General features: G+C 67.1%; 1 protein-coding gene across 6 annotated transcripts in view; it reads left to right on the top strand.

Moving 5' to 3' along the window:
• TFEB (transcription factor EB) overlaps positions 1–15,207 on the top strand; it is a 15,705-nt gene extending 498 nt beyond the window's left edge. For 3 of the 6 annotated variants that reach the window (XM_035346992.1, XM_035346994.1, XM_035346993.1), the window contains exons 2-9: positions 10,719–10,966; positions 11,069–11,323; positions 11,422–11,502; positions 12,341–12,461; positions 12,781–12,837; positions 13,347–13,422; positions 13,561–13,708; positions 14,026–15,207. In XM_035346992.1, coding sequence (XP_035202883.1) covers positions 10,772–10,966; positions 11,069–11,323; positions 11,422–11,502; positions 12,341–12,461; positions 12,781–12,837; positions 13,347–13,422; positions 13,561–13,708; positions 14,026–14,460 — 1,368 coding nt within the window. In that variant the 5' untranslated portion in view covers positions 10,719–10,771 and the 3' untranslated portion in view covers positions 14,461–15,207. Of the gene's footprint in view, positions 1–89; positions 115–2,560; positions 2,926–6,420; positions 6,716–10,718; positions 10,967–11,068; positions 11,324–11,421; positions 11,503–12,340; positions 12,462–12,780; positions 12,838–13,346; positions 13,423–13,560; positions 13,709–14,025 lie in introns of those variants that run through there. The other 3 variants (XM_035346996.1, XM_035346991.1, XM_035346995.1) reach the window with 3 other exon arrangements.
• Positions 15,208–15,954: the final 747 nt, after the last annotated feature.

Below are 15,954 nucleotides of genomic sequence, written 5' to 3'. Positions count from 1 at the left end.
GGGGGGGGGGGGCTGCTGTTAAACCTCCCCGCGCCCCTTAATTATTCCGGCGAGTTAATTGCGAAGCAGGAACGATTACGCCAGCCCTCGCGGCCGTGTCCTCTAAAAGCCTCGGTGAGTCAGATGATGGGGAAATTTCCTTTAAGAAAAAAAAAAAGAAAAAAAAAGAGAGAGAGGGAGAGAGAAAAATAAAATCTGGAGGTTATTGTTGTGCTCTCCCAAGGTAAATAAATAAGCCCGCGGAGCAGCACGGCCCGCTTCCAGGGATCGCAGCGCTTCGGCCGCGTCCCCTGCCCTTGAGGCACTGGGGGGGGGGCTTGCAGGGGGTTTATTTTATTCCGGTATGTCAGCGGGGGGGGAGGTTGTGGGGTTTGGGGGATTTCCCCCCCCCCACCACGCATATGCGCTCTCTCCCCTTTTGCTTTTCCCCGCTGCCGCCGCTTTCGCTCGCCTTCATGCACGGCTGCTCCGGAGGAGGGAGCGGGGCTGCGCCGTCCTGCCTTCCCCGTGGGTGCTGGGGGGCGGCTGAGCCCACCTTGAACCCCCCCCCACCCGGGGGTCTTGGGGGGGGGCGAGACCCTGCCGGGGGGGTCAGCGCTGGGGGCTGGGGTACCTCCAGATGCGGCGCTGCCGCCGGGAAGCGGCGAGCGGCACGTGCTGACCCCACGGCGCGGAGGGGCCGGCGTGTTTTGGGAGGATGCCGTGCGCCCCCTGCTCCCCCCCCCCCCCCCCCCCCCCTTCCATCACCACCACCCTTATCAGTAGGAAACCGCTCGGGGTGGGGCTGGGTGCAGCGGGGCGACTCCAGCATCCGGGCGTTTTGGGACGCGGCCGCCCTTTCCAGCTCGTTCTGTTTTTCCGTGCGCGCGGCGGCGGCGGCGGCACGTGTGTGCGCGGCCCCACGGCTGAGCCGCTGCTCCTGCGATGCTCCCGGGGAAGGGGGGGGGCACCCTGGGCCTGCGAGCTGCTGAGACATGGGGGGTTGGGGCTATGGGGCGGGGGGGGGCATTTCCAGCTGGGGACTCGGGGAAAATGGTTGGGGAAGGGGATGTGGGGTTGGCGAGGGCACGGCGAGGGGGGCACCGGTCACGCGGGGGCACCGAGGGCAGCAGTGCAGCACCGCGGCTCCCTGCAGCCCTCCCTGTGTTTTGGGGGGGTGCTGGGGGGCCTGGTGTGGTGAGGGGACAGACCAAAGCCCCGCATCTGTGTTTCTCCATCCTTTTCTGTGTGGGGGGCAGTGGATGGGACGGAAGACTTCCCGGTGCTGAGCACGGCACAGCCGCTTGCTCCGTCCCCTCTGCAGCAGGTTCCCACCAGGCGCCTCGCCCCGTCCCCAAATTTCCCCCATTAGTCATTTTTTTTAGCTTCTTGCTTTGCGGGAGGCGAGTGACCGCTAGCGTGGTGGCTCTGGCATTGTGCTGCCACCTGGGCTCTGTCCCCAGGGCCGCTCGGCGTTGGTGCTTTGAGTTTTTTTTTTGGGGGGTGGGGACCTTGAACCCTACTGCCTGAGACGGAGCCGTGTCGCCACTGCCCGGTTACGGTGCACGTCGGTCCAAGAGGAAAGGGGCCAGGGCCGGCCACTTTGCCGGGGTCAGCTCAGCACATCCGCATCCCCGCATCATCCCCCGGGGAGTCCCGGTGGTCACGGGCCCTGACCCGTGGTGGCCGAGTCCTGACACCTTCCCCGTTTGCTCTGGAGATTCGGAGGCTGAAGCAGGGCCAAGGCGGGGGCGCTGCAACGCGCAGGGGTGACGTGAGGATCGCTTCGCCAGGGCGCAGGCAGGAAACAAGGTGCTTGTCTTCCCCCCAGCCCTGGTGCTGCTGCATCCAGAAGGAGCCCGGTGGGTGCCGGTGACTCGCCGCGGTTGGGTTTTGGCACAGCCCGGGGGGGGGGGTTTGCGCCCTCGCCAGCCGGAGCTGCCCGGCCGTGGGATGCAGGAGGCTGAGCCCCGGGCTCCAGCAGCCGTAGGGGACTCCGGTTCTGCTCCTTCCCCTCCAGTGAGACCCGAGGGAGGCGGAGGCGATGAGGAATGGCGAAGAAAAACTCGAAGGATGGGCACGGGGCTGCCCCCGGTGCCTTCACCGTGGCTTCTGGAGGGGCCAACCCGCTCTGCCACCCCCTTCCACCTGCCTTGGTGCTGGGCGGGCAGCGGAGCAGAGCTGTAAATATTGAATGGCAAAAAAAGCGAGAAAGAAAGGGGGGGGTGTGTGGGGGGGAACAAAAAAAAAACACAACACAACCAAGCCACACGGTTTCCCCGTGGGTGGAAGAAGAAGAGAGCACGCGAGGGCCGAGCCCCGAGAGAGGCCTCGCTCCTGGAGAGAGGCAGCGGGGTGGCCCCGGGGGACAGCGGTGGTCCCGGGGGGCCGGGTCCTGGGGACCCCACTTGGTGCCCGAGGACGGTGGGACACGGGCAGGGCGCTGGGGAACGGGGGATGCGCTGGCCCTGGAGGCCTTTTGGGAAGGTAGGCGTTAGAGGGTGGGGGCTGAGCTCGTCCCGCCCGCCCAGGGCTCTGCTGGATGGGGTGGTTTGGGTCTGGTCCCTTTGGGTGCTGGGATGGAGGAGCCCGGAGGCTGCTCGCGAGGCTGGAGGCTCCCCGCAGAGCTTAAATGCTCTCCTGTACTTAAACCGGTGCGACTTTCTCACCGGATAAACCTGAAACGCCCAAGCAACATCTTTCCCTGCCGGGTAACTCGCTTTTTCTGTTTGTTTGTTCCTTTCTTTCCCTCGCCGTACGTGCGTGCAATTAATGGAAGCGGTTTCATTCTCCTCGAAACAGCTGGGAAGCCGAAGGCGGTGCCGTCGGTGAGGAGCCCTTTGCCCGTCCCGTGCCTGCTTTCCCACCGCTCGGGCTGTAAATTCTCCTTTCAGCGCGTGGCCGAACCTCGAGCGCCGTTTGTGCAGCTGCTGCCCTGGCGCCCAGGTGCCAAAATCCGCAGGGATGTGAGGGCACCCGGCCGGGGACCCCTTGGCTGCCCGGTGGGGCGAGCCCACCTGTGGCGCTGGGAGCCCGCCCGGAGCCAGGGGGGGGGTGGTGGGGGGGGTCCCTGGTGCGGGGTCCGTGCTGTCACTGATGTCCCCCCCCCCCCCCAGCTGGCGGCGTGTGCTCGGGGACAGGCGTGTCCCCAAGATCATTTGGAGGAATTGCGCGGGGTCGGGAGGTTTTAGGAGGAAAGGACGGGGGCGAGGAGGGTGCTGGGGAGATTTTGCAGCTGGGGATGGGGGGGGGGCTCCGGCCAGGCTGGGTGGGCAGAGGGGGGGCCGCGTTTCCTGGCTGGCACGCAGAGGGTCGGGTCGGGTGCCAGCGGGCTCATCGCTGCCAGCAGCTCCTGCCTTATCTGCAGCAGGGTGGGTGCCTATCGCAGCCCCAGCACCGCGCCGGCTCCTCCGGGGCCGGCTCTGCTTCCATGTCCAGGGGCTAGGGGGGGCCTTGGTGCCCTTCGCGCCCCTCTCCAGGCGAAGCCCTCATCAGGATCAACCCCAGCCCGCTCGGGCAAAACCTCTCGGCTCCGTAACGCTTGGCACGGCACCCGAGCAAGCCGGGAAAACGCCCCCGGCCTCGTGCCCCCCGCGGGGCAGGGGCTGGCTTTGCACCGGGGGCTCCCGGCCTCCGCCTTTGACCTTGGCGAGCGGAGAGGAGAAACGTCCCCGCCGCGGGTAAGGTGCCGCCGCCGGCCGCTCCCCGGGGCTGGTGGCAGGGAGAGCCCGAGGGCCGCCGGGGAGGACATGTCACCGGCTGTCCCCGAGTTGTTTATGAGCGGGGCCGGGGAACAGCTGCAGCTCCTGGGGCCGGGGCGGCCGCGGGGCCGGGGCGGCCGCGGTACGGTTACATGAAATCCACCTTGCGAGCAGGCGGGCCGAGGCGTATTTATAAACATTACCTCCTTGCAGCAGCACGGCACGGGGGGGGGGGGGACGGCCGAGGGCGGCGCTGGCAGCACCCCCGGCTCGGGTCGCAGGTGGCTGCTGTCACCCTGCGCCTTCTGCAGCACCCGGAGAGGGGCTGGGGGCTTGGTTTTGTTGGGTGTCCCTGCATAGGGACCCCCCCAGCAGGGTTTTGGGGAGCGCCGTGGTGGGCTGCGCCCCCCCCTGCTTGCACCCCGAGCTGGGGGGACCGCGGAGAGGGGCGTGCTTCCATTTTTCCTCATTGCTTCTTTATGCATTTTTAAAGAAAAATAACAACAGGCACCCAAGTGGTGCGGCGGGACCCCAGGGTGGGGTTATCCCCTCCTGCCCCCATCTCCCCCCCTTCTCGGGGGGGGGGGGGAGCGGGGTGGCGAGGCCGTGTGTCCTCCCCCGCCGGCACGGCCGGGGCCTCCCCAAGGTCACTGCGCTCTCCTGCTCCCCGCTGCAGGGCCGCCGCGGTCCGATTAATCACCCAGCCCGGGGTGGTGCCGGGCCGACACGGCCCTTCCCGGCCCCTGCGCGGCCGTTGGCTCGTCCTCGCCCCAGGAACGTCCTTCTGCCTGTTAACACTTTTATTTTTAATTGCCTGCCTCTCCGGGAGGGGAGGGCGGCAACTTGTCGGCTCTGGCTGTTTGTGCTCGCGGCGGTCGGTCCGACAGTGATGTTTCAATCGGGGGCCCCTGCGCAGCGCCGGCTGCTTTCCTGCTGCAGGAAAGGATTTGGGTCTGTTTCGGGGCCTCTGTGGGGGCAGGATCTGGCCCTACAACGGCAAGGTCCACGTGCTGTGCCCACCGGGGTGGTACCGTGGCCGTTCCTGTGCCACAGCGGGCGTTTTGGGGTGAAGGAGCGGGGCTTTGTGTTCCCGATCCCATAAAGGTGGCCGCGTGCAAGTGGGAACCTGGCTCCTGGGATGTCCTGGGTGCCTCCAGAACCAGGGGCTGACCCCGGTTATTGTGCTCCAGGGGTGACGCCGTGACAAGGGACACTCGGGGTGGCTCTCGGTGACCGTACACCGATGCTTTTTGGGTCCCGAGACCTCCCCATCGCGGCCCTGGTTCTCCTGGGGTCCTGGGCTCTCCCTGGTTCTCCTGGGGTCCTGCTGCCATCTGCACCGAGCGTTAATGTTTTCGCTGTGCTGAATGTCTGGGCCGCTTCCAAGAGCAGCGTTTAACGCATGGCAGGGAAAACATTTGGCCTTTGACCCGAGCGCCTGTTAACAACGCCGCGGTCCACGTTTCTCAAATGCCGGGGCTAAAAACAGGCCCGGTGACTCAGGCGCTCGCTGGCGCTGTCAACTGACTCCTGCTGGGATTTGCCAAGTTCCCCCCCCCCTCCGCCTTCTCCTTCTCCCTTTCTGGGCTGCGTGCTGGTGGCGCAGGGAAGGTGCCTCGGGCTGGCTTGGCCCCGTCCGTCTCCGAGGGCGCTGCTGCTCTCCGGGCTGCCCCCCAGCTCCCACCTCCCCATCCTCATCCTCGAGCAGAGCGAGCTGGATGCGACCTCGGGAGCCTCTGGTCCAGCCCCGAGCGTTGCCGTTGGATCGGGATGCTCAGGGCTGAGCCTGGTTTGAGCCTTGGGTGTCTCCAAGGACGGAGAGCGTCCCGCTGCCGGGGTTTGCCCACCCTCGTGGGGCGGAATTCCTTCCTCCTCCCCGGGTCTGATCCTGCCCCGTGTGCCAAAAAGGAGCTGTGTACTGCAGCAGCGCGCTCCTCCTCCGCGTGCCGATGAAGATGAAGGGCCCCGTCCTTCCTCCCGCTGGGTGCCAGCGTCACCCGAGCCCCGACACCGCGGGGACGCTGGCACGGCGCAAATCCCCCGCTGCCAAGTCGGGGCGAGGGGAGGCTGCGGGGCCGGTCCCAGCTGCGCGGCACCGGCCGGGTGCCAGCCCGCGTCGCTGGCAGGGTGGTGGCACGGGGGTGGCACGGCAGCGGCTCACCCGCCTGGCCTTGGGGGGGCTTCCCTGGGGGCTCACCTATGGGGTGGGCATCGGCCGACGGGGAGGATGCAGGAGGTGACGATGGGGACGCAGCTGCCCTCGTGGAGGGACCCCAGCCCCGTGGGTGTCCCCAGCGCAGGCGCAAAATGGAGATGGCGCGAGGAGGCTCTGCACAAGGAGGATGTGTGCGGGGTCCCCGGCACCGTGCCAGCCCCATAGGGCATCACACTGGCGTCCTTGTTGTCCCCCAGACTTGATGCCACCATCCTGGTGGCGGCCGGCGCTGGCATCCCCATCCCTAGCAGCGGGCACTGCTGTGGGTGCCGGAGGGATCCCCGTGAGCTGCGCCCCTCGTCCCACGCGGGGCCCGATCCAGCTGGGTGACGCTGGCACCTCTCCGGGCACACCGAGGGAGCGGGATCCCGTCCCTTGGAGGGACAAGGAGCAGCACCTGCCCCTCCTTCGCTACTCTCAGGACGGGATGTCACCGCTGACATCTCTGCGGCCGCTCTGCCCTTTCCCGGTGGCCCCGAGGGGCCGCGATGGGGCAGACCCGGCCGGGGCTGTGGCACCACCGGAGAGCCCGGCGGCGGGTGGCGGTGGCCGTGGCTATTTTTGTCCCGCTCTTTTCCCCGGCCCCGCTGCCGCCTCCCGTGCTGCAGCGAGACGAGCGAGCAGGTTGGGAGGCTTTTTTGCAACTTCCTCCGCCCGCGCCCGCTGCGGCTGCTGCTGCGTTAAAAGCAGGGCCCTAAAAATGAGGAAACGCGGGGCCGGCGCAGGAGCCGGGCAGGGCGGCGAGGAGCGCGGAGGAGCTGTGAGGGGCCAGCCCCGGCGCCCGGAGACCCCCCCTGGTCCCCTGCCACCCCCTGCCCAGGTAACGCGTGTCCCCCTTCCTGCCTGTCCGCGGGTGGCTTTGCTGGGGACACCCCTTGGGGTGGCTTTTGGGGTGTCTGGATGCTGGCAGGGACAGCCGGGCGCCTTTATTGCCTCTTGGCACCCAGGGCCAGGGTGAAACGAAGCCGCGGGGTGGGAGCAGGAGGCGCTGGGTGCCCTCGGAGTAAATCTCAGCGCGGGCTGAGCATCGCCACCGCCGCGTGTCCTGGCTGAGCCGGGGGCTGCCCTGCACCCAGGGGGCAGCTGCGTCCCCAGAATGGCTGCGGGTGTTTCGCCAGGGCCGGGCTGGGGTGCACGGGGGTGTCCTCGCTCGCTGCCCCTGTGTCGTCCCCCCCCCACTCCCTGCCTTTGAAAAACAAGAACCAGGAAGGAAGGCTCGCCGCTCGTACCAAGAAGCGGAGCTATTTTCACTTCTTTCTTCCCCGTTTCCTTTTCTCAGCCCTCGTGCTTGTCAATGAAGCAGCACAGGACCGGAGGGGAGGGGGGGCTGGGGGGGGCATCACGGTCACCCGCCCCCCTCCCCGGCTCCCCAGGGCCGGCTCAAGCTGCCGATTGATTTTTCCATTCACGATGCCCACGAGCGGCTGGCACACGGAGCTTCCCGGTGTGCCGGCGATGGGGTGGGGGTCTCGGCTCCATCCCTCGGGCAATGCCACGAAGCCCTGGGGCAGTGCCCCCCCCCCGCCTCCTCCCAGCCTTCTGCCCTGGCCGAGGTGGTGCACGGAGGTGGTGCGCCCGCTGGGTGCCGCTTTCTGGGAGGGTAACGTGATCCTGCTGGGGCTGTGTCCAGGGACTGGCTCCAGGCAGGTTTTTATTTTTAACCCCAGCTTCTGAGGGTTCTGAGGGCCTTCCAGCCGCATCCGGGCTCGGAGGTGCTCTTGGGGACGAGGCGATGGGGGGGGCCATGCGGGGACGGGGCCGGCAGGGTGGCACGGGGAGCGGGGTGCCCTTGGCTGCCTCCCCAGCTCTGGGGACACGTCTGTCCCTTTGTGGGGCCGCTGGCCTCGTGTGGGGACAGAGGGTGGCGCGACCGGGAGGGACGCTGTCCTGAGAGCCAACCACCTCCTCTCCCACCAGGAGCTTTTCTCCCTAAAAGCTGCTCGGATTTGAGGGTGCGATGCTGCAGTGACGCGGGGATTTGCTTCCCCCCACCCCCCCCGAGGACCCAGGGGCAGGTCTGCGGCGTTCCCAGCTGCAGCACCGGGGGTTTCCTTCGGGGAATCCGTGCCATGCTCCGTGCGCCTCGCTCCTTCCCCCCGTTTCCCTCCTGCCTTCTCACCTTGGGGCTCGTTTCCCCTCCGTCCCCTTCCCGTCGCCCCCCACCGCCCCGCTCCATCCCCGGCTCCGCTCGGTGACCGCTGGGGACATCGCCCCGAGCAGGTGCCCTGGCAGCACCCGCGGGGTAACCCAATGCCCGAGCACGCCCTGGGCTGCGCGCCGCTGGGGCTGGGCACCCTCTCAGAGCCAGACGAGCCCGGTGCCATGCATGGTTCAGGGGGGAGACGGGACAGATCCTGACCCCCCCCCCACCAGGGTCCCCTCCAGGCGAGGAGCGGGTCCGGGCGAGCTGCTGGATGCGCGTTGTCCTGGATGCAAACACCTTTCTCCTTCCCAGGAATAACAGGAACCCTAAACGTGGTCCTGTCCGCCCGAGAGATGCAGGATGTGTCCCCTGGGGGGGGGACGGGACGTGTCCCCTGGGGTGGGTGCCTGGACGAGTGCTCCCTCGGCGCTGCCGCCCCTCTCCCCGGCTCTCTCCCTCCTGGTGGGGCTGAGTCAGAGCGAAAGCAGAAGCTGCTGGGCACTCCGGGGGGGCGCAGCCGAGCAGAACCAAGCGGGTTATTTTAAACCTGACCCAATTTCCCCCTCCGCTTATCGCTCGCTCGAGGCCGGGCCCTGCTCTGACCACCCTTCCCCATCTCGCCCTCGGCGGCGCCCCTTCGAGCAGGGGTTTCCCTGGGGGCGTGGGGTGGGAAAAGCAGCGTTTTCTGCTTCCCCCCGCCCCCGTTTCCTATACAGGGGCTGAGGGGGGGGTCCTGCAGGCAGGAGGGTTGGGGGAGGCCGGGGTGCTGTGCCGTGGGTGGCTGCGCTTCGGCACGCTTCCCGTGACACCGTCCCGCCCCGTGCCCTTTCTGAAAAGTGTCCCTGGGAGCCCCAAACCGCCCCCCCAGCTCTGCAGCTCCATCCTCGCCCTCCAAACCAGGGTTCCCCAGTGCTGGAGGTGCCGGCCCCTCATGTTTCACCTTCCCCCTGCTCCCCTCCGTGTCCTCACCCCGCGCCCACGCAGCCCCTGCGGGACGGTTTGTGGGGCCTGGAGGTGCTGGCTTGGAACCAGGGTGGGTGATCCCACAGGGCCCCACGCACGGCTTGAAATCCCTTCCTGCCATCCCCGTGTGCTGGAAGCATCCCAGGAAACATCACTTTCTGGGGCCGGATGCTTTTCCCCCTCCGTGCCCCGGCTGTGCCTCGCCGTGCCCACTCTGTCCCACCGCACCGGGAGGGCTCATCGCATGTCCCAGCTGCTCCTGGAGGCTTTTCCTCTCACCTTGCACTCGGTATTTGGGGTTACTATCCCCCCCGTCTGTATAAGCTGTGATTTACCCCCCTCCAGCCTTGTTTTATTCCTTGCAGGAATAAAATTCCTGGCATCGCCAGGTCTCACCAGCCCTTACAGCTCAGCTGTTGCTCATCTCCAGCATCCTCCTGCGCCCCCTCCAAGGCCGTTTGTGCCGGCGTCTTAACGAAGCTCTGCTCGCTGACTGTCCCGGGCCCCTCTCCTCCCTGCCCCCTTCAGATGGGCCAGCACATCTAATTAATTACCTTCCCCTTGCTGTTCAATAGCTGGCTCTTGATCCATGTAATCCTATTTCTGTCCACGCTGGCTTGATTTAATTTCCCCCTTAGGATACCGCGTGGCACCGCGTGTCGGGCGCCTCGCTGAACCCCCGGCGTGCTGCGACCACCGTGGCCCCTTTGTGTGCGATTCCACGTTGTGTTTAAGACAGCAAAGCCCTCCAGAGTGGTCTGGTTGTGCTGCTGCCTCACGTGCCCCAGGGCTGCCCTACAAGAGGGGACGGGGACTTTGCAGAGCCCTGGTCCTGCGTCCCCATCCCGTCCCCATCCCGTCCCCATCCCGTCCCCATCCCAGCCCCGTGCGGCAAAACATCTCCGCGGCTCCCAGCGGAGCTTCATACCCCGGGCAGGGCAGCTCATGCGGCCGTCCCCTGGCCCTGTGGCTTGTCCCCTTGTCCCAGCAGCCTCCCCAGCCCTCCTCGGGCCGCCATCCCCTTTTGTACGGGGGAACAAGGGCAGCTCTGTGCGCTGCGGGGCCGCGCACGCCTCTCCCCGCCGCCTCGCTCGCGTGCCGGCCCGGCACAAAGCCGCGTTGTTCGCCCGTGCCGTGGCGGAGGTTTGGTCGTGGCCCGCCTGCGGCGCCTGGCACGGGGCTGCCTTTTCTTCCCGGCCTTCCCGTGCTTTCTCTTTCTCTTTTGGGCTGCTCTGGCTTTTTGCTCTTGCTTTGTGCCCCTATTTTCAGGGCTTGGTGGCTCCGGAGCAAGCTGCGGCGGGACGTGAGGCCGCGTTGCTGGGGTCCCAGCCGTGCCCCTCGCCATCCCCATCTCCCCCGGGGTGTCCCCCGAGTCCCGCCGTGCCCTGTCCCCTCCTCCCCTCATTGTCCCCAGGGCCAGCGGTGCCGTCACAGGGAGCTGCGGGCAGAGCCGTCCGTCTGTCTGTCATTAGGGCGGCTGTCCTTCCTTGCTCATCCGCGTTGGGGCAGAGCCCGGCTGCCCCGGCGCGATGCTCGATGCGCGGCTCGATGATGGCAGCGCCCACGTTTGAGCCCAAATTTGAGCCAAGGCTTTGGCTGTCTCCTCGACGTAGATGAAGTCAGGTGCAGGATCAGCCCCGCGCCTTCAGCCGGACGTCCCCTCCCCGTGCCTCAGTTTCAAAGCAGGCCGTTACTCCTGACGTCCTTCTCCTCTTAGGGTCACCTCCGTGCCTGGTGGGCGCCCGTGGCCCCCCGCCCCCCCGCTGCACCATGGCGTCCCGCATCGGCCTGCGGATGGAGCTGATGAAGCAGCAGGCGCAGCAGGAGGCCGAGAGGGAGCGCATGCAGCAGCAGATGATGATGAACTACATGCAGCAGCAGCGGATGCCGGTGGCCTCCAGCCCGGCCATCAACACCCCCGTCCACTACCAGTCCCCGCCGCCCGTGCCCGGAGAGGTCCTCAAGGTAACGGTGCCGGGAACGGGGCTGGGGGATAAAATAATGGGGGGGGGGGGGGGGGGGGCTCGGTGGCGCCGGGGGGGGCCCTGACGGGTTATTTCCACGCAGGTGCAGTCCTACCTGGAGAACCCCACCACCTACCACCTGCAGAAGTCGCGGGACAAGAAGGTGCAGGCGTACCTCTCCGAGACCTACGGGAACAAGTTCGCCGCCCACGTCAGCCCCGCCAGCCACTCGCCAAAGCCACCTCCGGCCGCGTCCCCCGGCGTGCGGCCCGGCCACGTCCTGTCCTCCTCGGCGGGCAACAGCGCGCCCAACAGCCCCATGGCCATGCTCAACATCGGCTCCAACCCCGAGAGGGAGGTGAGGAGGGGGCCGCCGGGCTGCTGGGGGGGCACGGGGACCCTCGGCAGGGCCTGGAAAGGGGAAGCGACGCCGCACCGTACGCCTTTCCCTTGCAGTTCGATGAGGTCATCGATGACATCATGCGCCTGGATGATGTTTTGGGCTACATGAACCCCGAAGTCCACATGCCCAACACGGTGAGTCTCGACCGTGGGCAGTGAGAGGGAGGGGGGACTGGGGGGGCTGCCGTGGGCTGGGTGGCACGGGGGTGACCTGTCCCTGTGCCACGGCCCTGCGGCAGTGCTGGCGCTCCTGCGTGGCCCCGTACCGGTGGGAAATCAGGCGTTACGGTGTGTGCACGAACCAGCCCGGCTTCCCTCTGCTTTGCTCTCCCGTGTGACCCCAGGAGCCATCGTGCCACCTTGGCAGGGGGCACAACACCGGGCAGAGCTGGCTCGTACCCGAGGAGGGGCCGGGGACCAGCGGGGGGGGGGGGGGGGCCCGGCCAGCGGGGGGGGGGGGAGGGAGGGAGCGAAATGGCCCTTCTGCAACTGCAAAAGCCAGTTCTTCAGCTTCTTGTCCTCTTTAATGACAGTCCGGAGCCCTTATAAAATACTTGAGTGACGGGAGAGGGGCACTGGAGGGATGGAGCCGCAGCATGGGGGGACACTGGGGCCAGGAGAGGCTCCCCCCACCAGCAGCTCGCCCGGCGCAGCGCCGCCTCCCGAGGTCGGGTCCGTAGGGTGGCTTGAGCCTTGCAGTGGGATTCATCCAGCCGGGCCCTCCTCGGCTGTGATTCACCTGCCCTATTTTAGATGCTGGCCGTGGGAGGGGATCAGCTGCGCCCTTTGAAGTCCTGTTTTCTTGGCGACTCTGATTATAGCTATTTTAAGGGCCCAGGAAGACAATTATACCTGCCCAGTCTGCGCGCTCGCGTCCCGGAGGCCAAGGAGCTGGGCTTAAACCCCGATCCCGCCGCCGAGCCTCTCTCCCGGCCCCGCATGGAGCTAACCCGCCCGTCCCTTTGCTTTCCAGCTGCCGATGTCCAGCAGTCACATGAATGTGTACAGCGGGGACCCCCAAGTGACCGCCTCGCTCGTCGGCGTCACCAGCAGCTCCTGCCCCGCCGACCTCACCCAGAAGAGAGAGTTGACAGGTAGGTCCCCAGCCCCGGGTACGTCCCCAGCCCCGGGTACGTCCCCAGCCCTGGGTACGTCCCCAGCCCTGGGTACATCCCCAGCCCCAGGTACGTCCCCACCCCCGGGTACGTCCCCAGCCCTGGGTATGTCCCCAGCCCCAGAGCACGTCCCCAGCCCCAGGCACGTCCCCATGGCTGGAGCCCGTGGTGACAGCGAGGACCGGGGCTGGCCGGGGTTCCCCTGTCCCCGCGGGTGGCAAGGATGGCTCTGGGGGATGCTGACGGGGCGAGACGCAGCCTCATCCTCTCCGGGTGATGCTGTGGGTCTCCGTTGCAGATGCCGAGAGCCGAGCCCTGGCAAAGGAGCGCCAGAAGAAGGACAATCACAACCTGAGTGAGTTGGGTGCTGGCTTCCTGGGGGTGGCACGGCGTTCCCTCTCCGACCCCGGCACCCTCCGTCCTCCTTCCCCCTCTCTCTGAAGGGGACCCACCCTTCCCCTCCCATCTCACCCTAAGGGGAGCACCCCCACGGCCGCCTCTTTCCCAGCTCTGCAAAACGCCCGTGGTGCCGAAAACACCCGGTGGTTGTTCCCATTAGCACCAGGGGAAGGTCAGGGCTGCGGGGGCGATGGATGGGAGCGGGAGCAGGGCTGGGAGCCAGACCGGGACCAGAGCTCGCTGCTAAGCCCCTGGAATCTCAGTGCCAATGGACAGGAGGAGCTCTGCCTCCCCTATTTAAGCTCCCAGCTTTCCTTACACCCTGCTGGTTTTTCACCCCGAGCTCCCCGACTCCAAAGGGTCCCGCAGGGGCACGACGACGTCCCCCATCCCCGCGAGCTGGGGCAGCGGCGCGGCGCTGCTCCCCCCGCCTCCTCACCGCTCCCCTCTCTTCTCGCCCTGCAGTTGAGAGGCGGCGAAGGTTCAACATCAACGACCGCATCAAGGAGCTGGGGATGCTGATCCCCAAGGCCAACGACCTGTACGTATCCCCGGCGGCTCTCGTGGGCTCTCTCCACACCCCCTGTGGCAGGGGATCCTTGCAGAGGGGCGTTTTGGGGGGGGCGGGTGCAGGCAGCAATCCTTATTTATTTATTTTTTTTTCCGTCCTGCACCTCAGGGACGTGCGCTGGAACAAAGGGACGATCCTGAAGGCTTCCGTGGACTACATCAAGAGGATGCAGAAGGACTTGCAGAGGTCGCGGGACCTGGAGAACCACTCCCGGCGGCTGGAGATGACGAACAAGCAGCTGCTGCTCCGCATCCAGGTGCGTTTCCCCCATCCTCTGCCCTGCTCTGCTCTGCTCCAGCTGCTGGCACACCTCCCTCCTGCCCCGCCAGCGGGGCCGGGCAGAGGCTCCCTCCCTCTTTTAGGGCTGCCAACTCACCGGGAACACCGGGGGCTGGGGCCACCGCGGCGAGCGATGCCGAGCTCTGCGTGGGTCACTGCTCCCGTCCTTCCCCACGAGCTTCCCGGTCCCTCTGTCCCCTTTTCCCTGCCATTTCCGTGCCTCCCTTCTTCCCTTCCGCCTCCGTGCGCCCTGTCCCCGTGTCCCCACCGAGCCTCCCCGCGCTCTCTCGGCAGGAGCTGGAGATGCAGGCGCGTGTCCACGGGCTGCCCACCTCCTCGCCCTCGGGTGTCAACGTGGCCGAGCTGGCCCAGCAGGTGGTGAAGCAAGAAGCCGGCGGGGACGAGGGGACGCTGGAGCCGCTGCTTCCCCCCCAGGACCCCGAATCGCAGCCGACGCTGCCTCCGCCGCCGCAGTCTCCCTACCACCAGCTGGACTTTACCCACAGCCTGAGCTTCGACGACGGCTCCCGGGGTTTCCCCGATAGCCTGGAGCCCGGCCACGGCGCTTCCTTCCCTTCGCTCTCCAAGAAGGAGCTGGACTTGATGCTGATGCAGGACACCATGCTGCCCCTGGCCTCCGACCCCTTGTTCTCGGCCATGTCCCCGGAGGCCTCCAAGGCCAGCAGTCGCCGCAGCAGCTTCAGCATGGAGGACGCGGACATGCTGTGACGAGGAGCTGCGCCCGCGCTGGGGGCGAGGACTGGGCCTTCGAGTTTGGTTGCTGAAGTCACGGCGCGCTCTTCCTCCCCTCCCCGGAGGAGGAGCCCGGCCCGCCGAGCACCTGAATCTACGTAGGAGTACATTTTCTCTATGCAATGGGGGGGGGGGGGGAGGGCTCGCTTCAAGGCTCGCCGGGTACCGCCACGTCTTTTGCAAGCTTTTTATTTTATTTTATTTTATTTTGCCCGGAGCTGGAGCCGACCTTCTTGGCTTGCCGTGGCATTGGCCTGACTGCAGCTTTTCCCAGCCCTCGGCTGCCTTCACCTTCCAGCAAAACCCTCCCGGACCGTGCTCCTTCCCCAGGGCTCGGAGCGGATCGAGGCGCCTCCAAGTCCCCGGAGGGAGAGGATGCTCAGAGCTTTTTGCCTTGCTACCCCCTCGCCCCCTCCTGGATCCGACGGCCCCACGGATGCCATCGGTGGCTGCATCCACCTCCCCGCAGGGGCTTCTCCTTCCCTGCGGGTGCCGGGGAGGCAGGAGCGGTGCTGCCCGGCCCCACAGCACCGACCTCCTCCTCTAGGTAGTGGGGAGAGCAAATTAATTCACGGGGCACGGGAGGGGTCCCGTGAGTTTTGTTGCTTCGGTGTCCCGGGGCTCGTTTGGGTGTGCAGCTCCGCCACAGCTCGCGCAAACCCTCGGTGGGGGGGTCCGGCAGCGCCCCAAACCCCGTTGTCACCTGGGCACCGGTGACATCCACCCCGCAGAGGTGCCCCTGCCCCGAAAGGCCACACCGCGGCTCCAACGCTGACGTTCTGCCCTGCGTCCGGGCACGGCGGCTGTGGCTGGGGATGGTTTGTGGCCATTCCCCACGGGGCTCCTTGCTCTTCCCCCCATCGCCAGCTCGCTCCCCAGCCACAACAGCTCGCCCGCGGGGCCATAGGGCCTCGGGCCTCAGCGCTGCTGGTGCCTGGGATGGAGCCGGGGAGAGGAGGGGGAACTGCACAAAGCGAAAACGCTGCACTGACTTGGGGGGCGCGGGGGAAGGCTGGAGAGAGGAGACCCCTTTGCAAAACCCCATGAGAGCACGGCGTTAGCCCCCCCGGGCTGCAGGAGGCCGGATGATGGAGGCCGTGGGTGCACGGCCAGGAGCTCGTATGGGGACGAGGGTCACGTTGGGCACCGAGGACGGGGAATGTCGTGGCTGGCGGGGTCAGGACACAGTGGGAAAGCGTGATTGGGAAGGAGCAACGCGGTGGGATCACGAAGTGGCACGTGGGATGGCCCCAGCGCCCCCCGGAGAAGCTCCCATCGGATGAGGAGGGTGCAGGGAAGTGCGGGGACGAGAGGAGGGAAGGGGCAGAGAGGTGGTGGCGGTGCCGGGCAGGGGCAGGCGAGCAGAGGGGGCGGCCGGGTGGGGTGCTCGCCGGCGGGGTTGGGGCCGTTTCACCCCAAAGTCTTCACAGGAGGCCTTGGCGTCCTTCGTGCGCTGCCGTTAGTGCCTGT

The sequence above is a fragment of the Oxyura jamaicensis genome, chromosome 26 (genome assembly GCF_011077185.1).
Source record: "Oxyura jamaicensis isolate SHBP4307 breed ruddy duck chromosome 26, BPBGC_Ojam_1.0, whole genome shotgun sequence".
In the NCBI taxonomy this organism is placed as follows: Eukaryota; Metazoa; Chordata; class Aves; order Anseriformes; family Anatidae; genus Oxyura; species Oxyura jamaicensis.
This window is presented reverse-complemented; position numbering and strand designations above follow the sequence as displayed.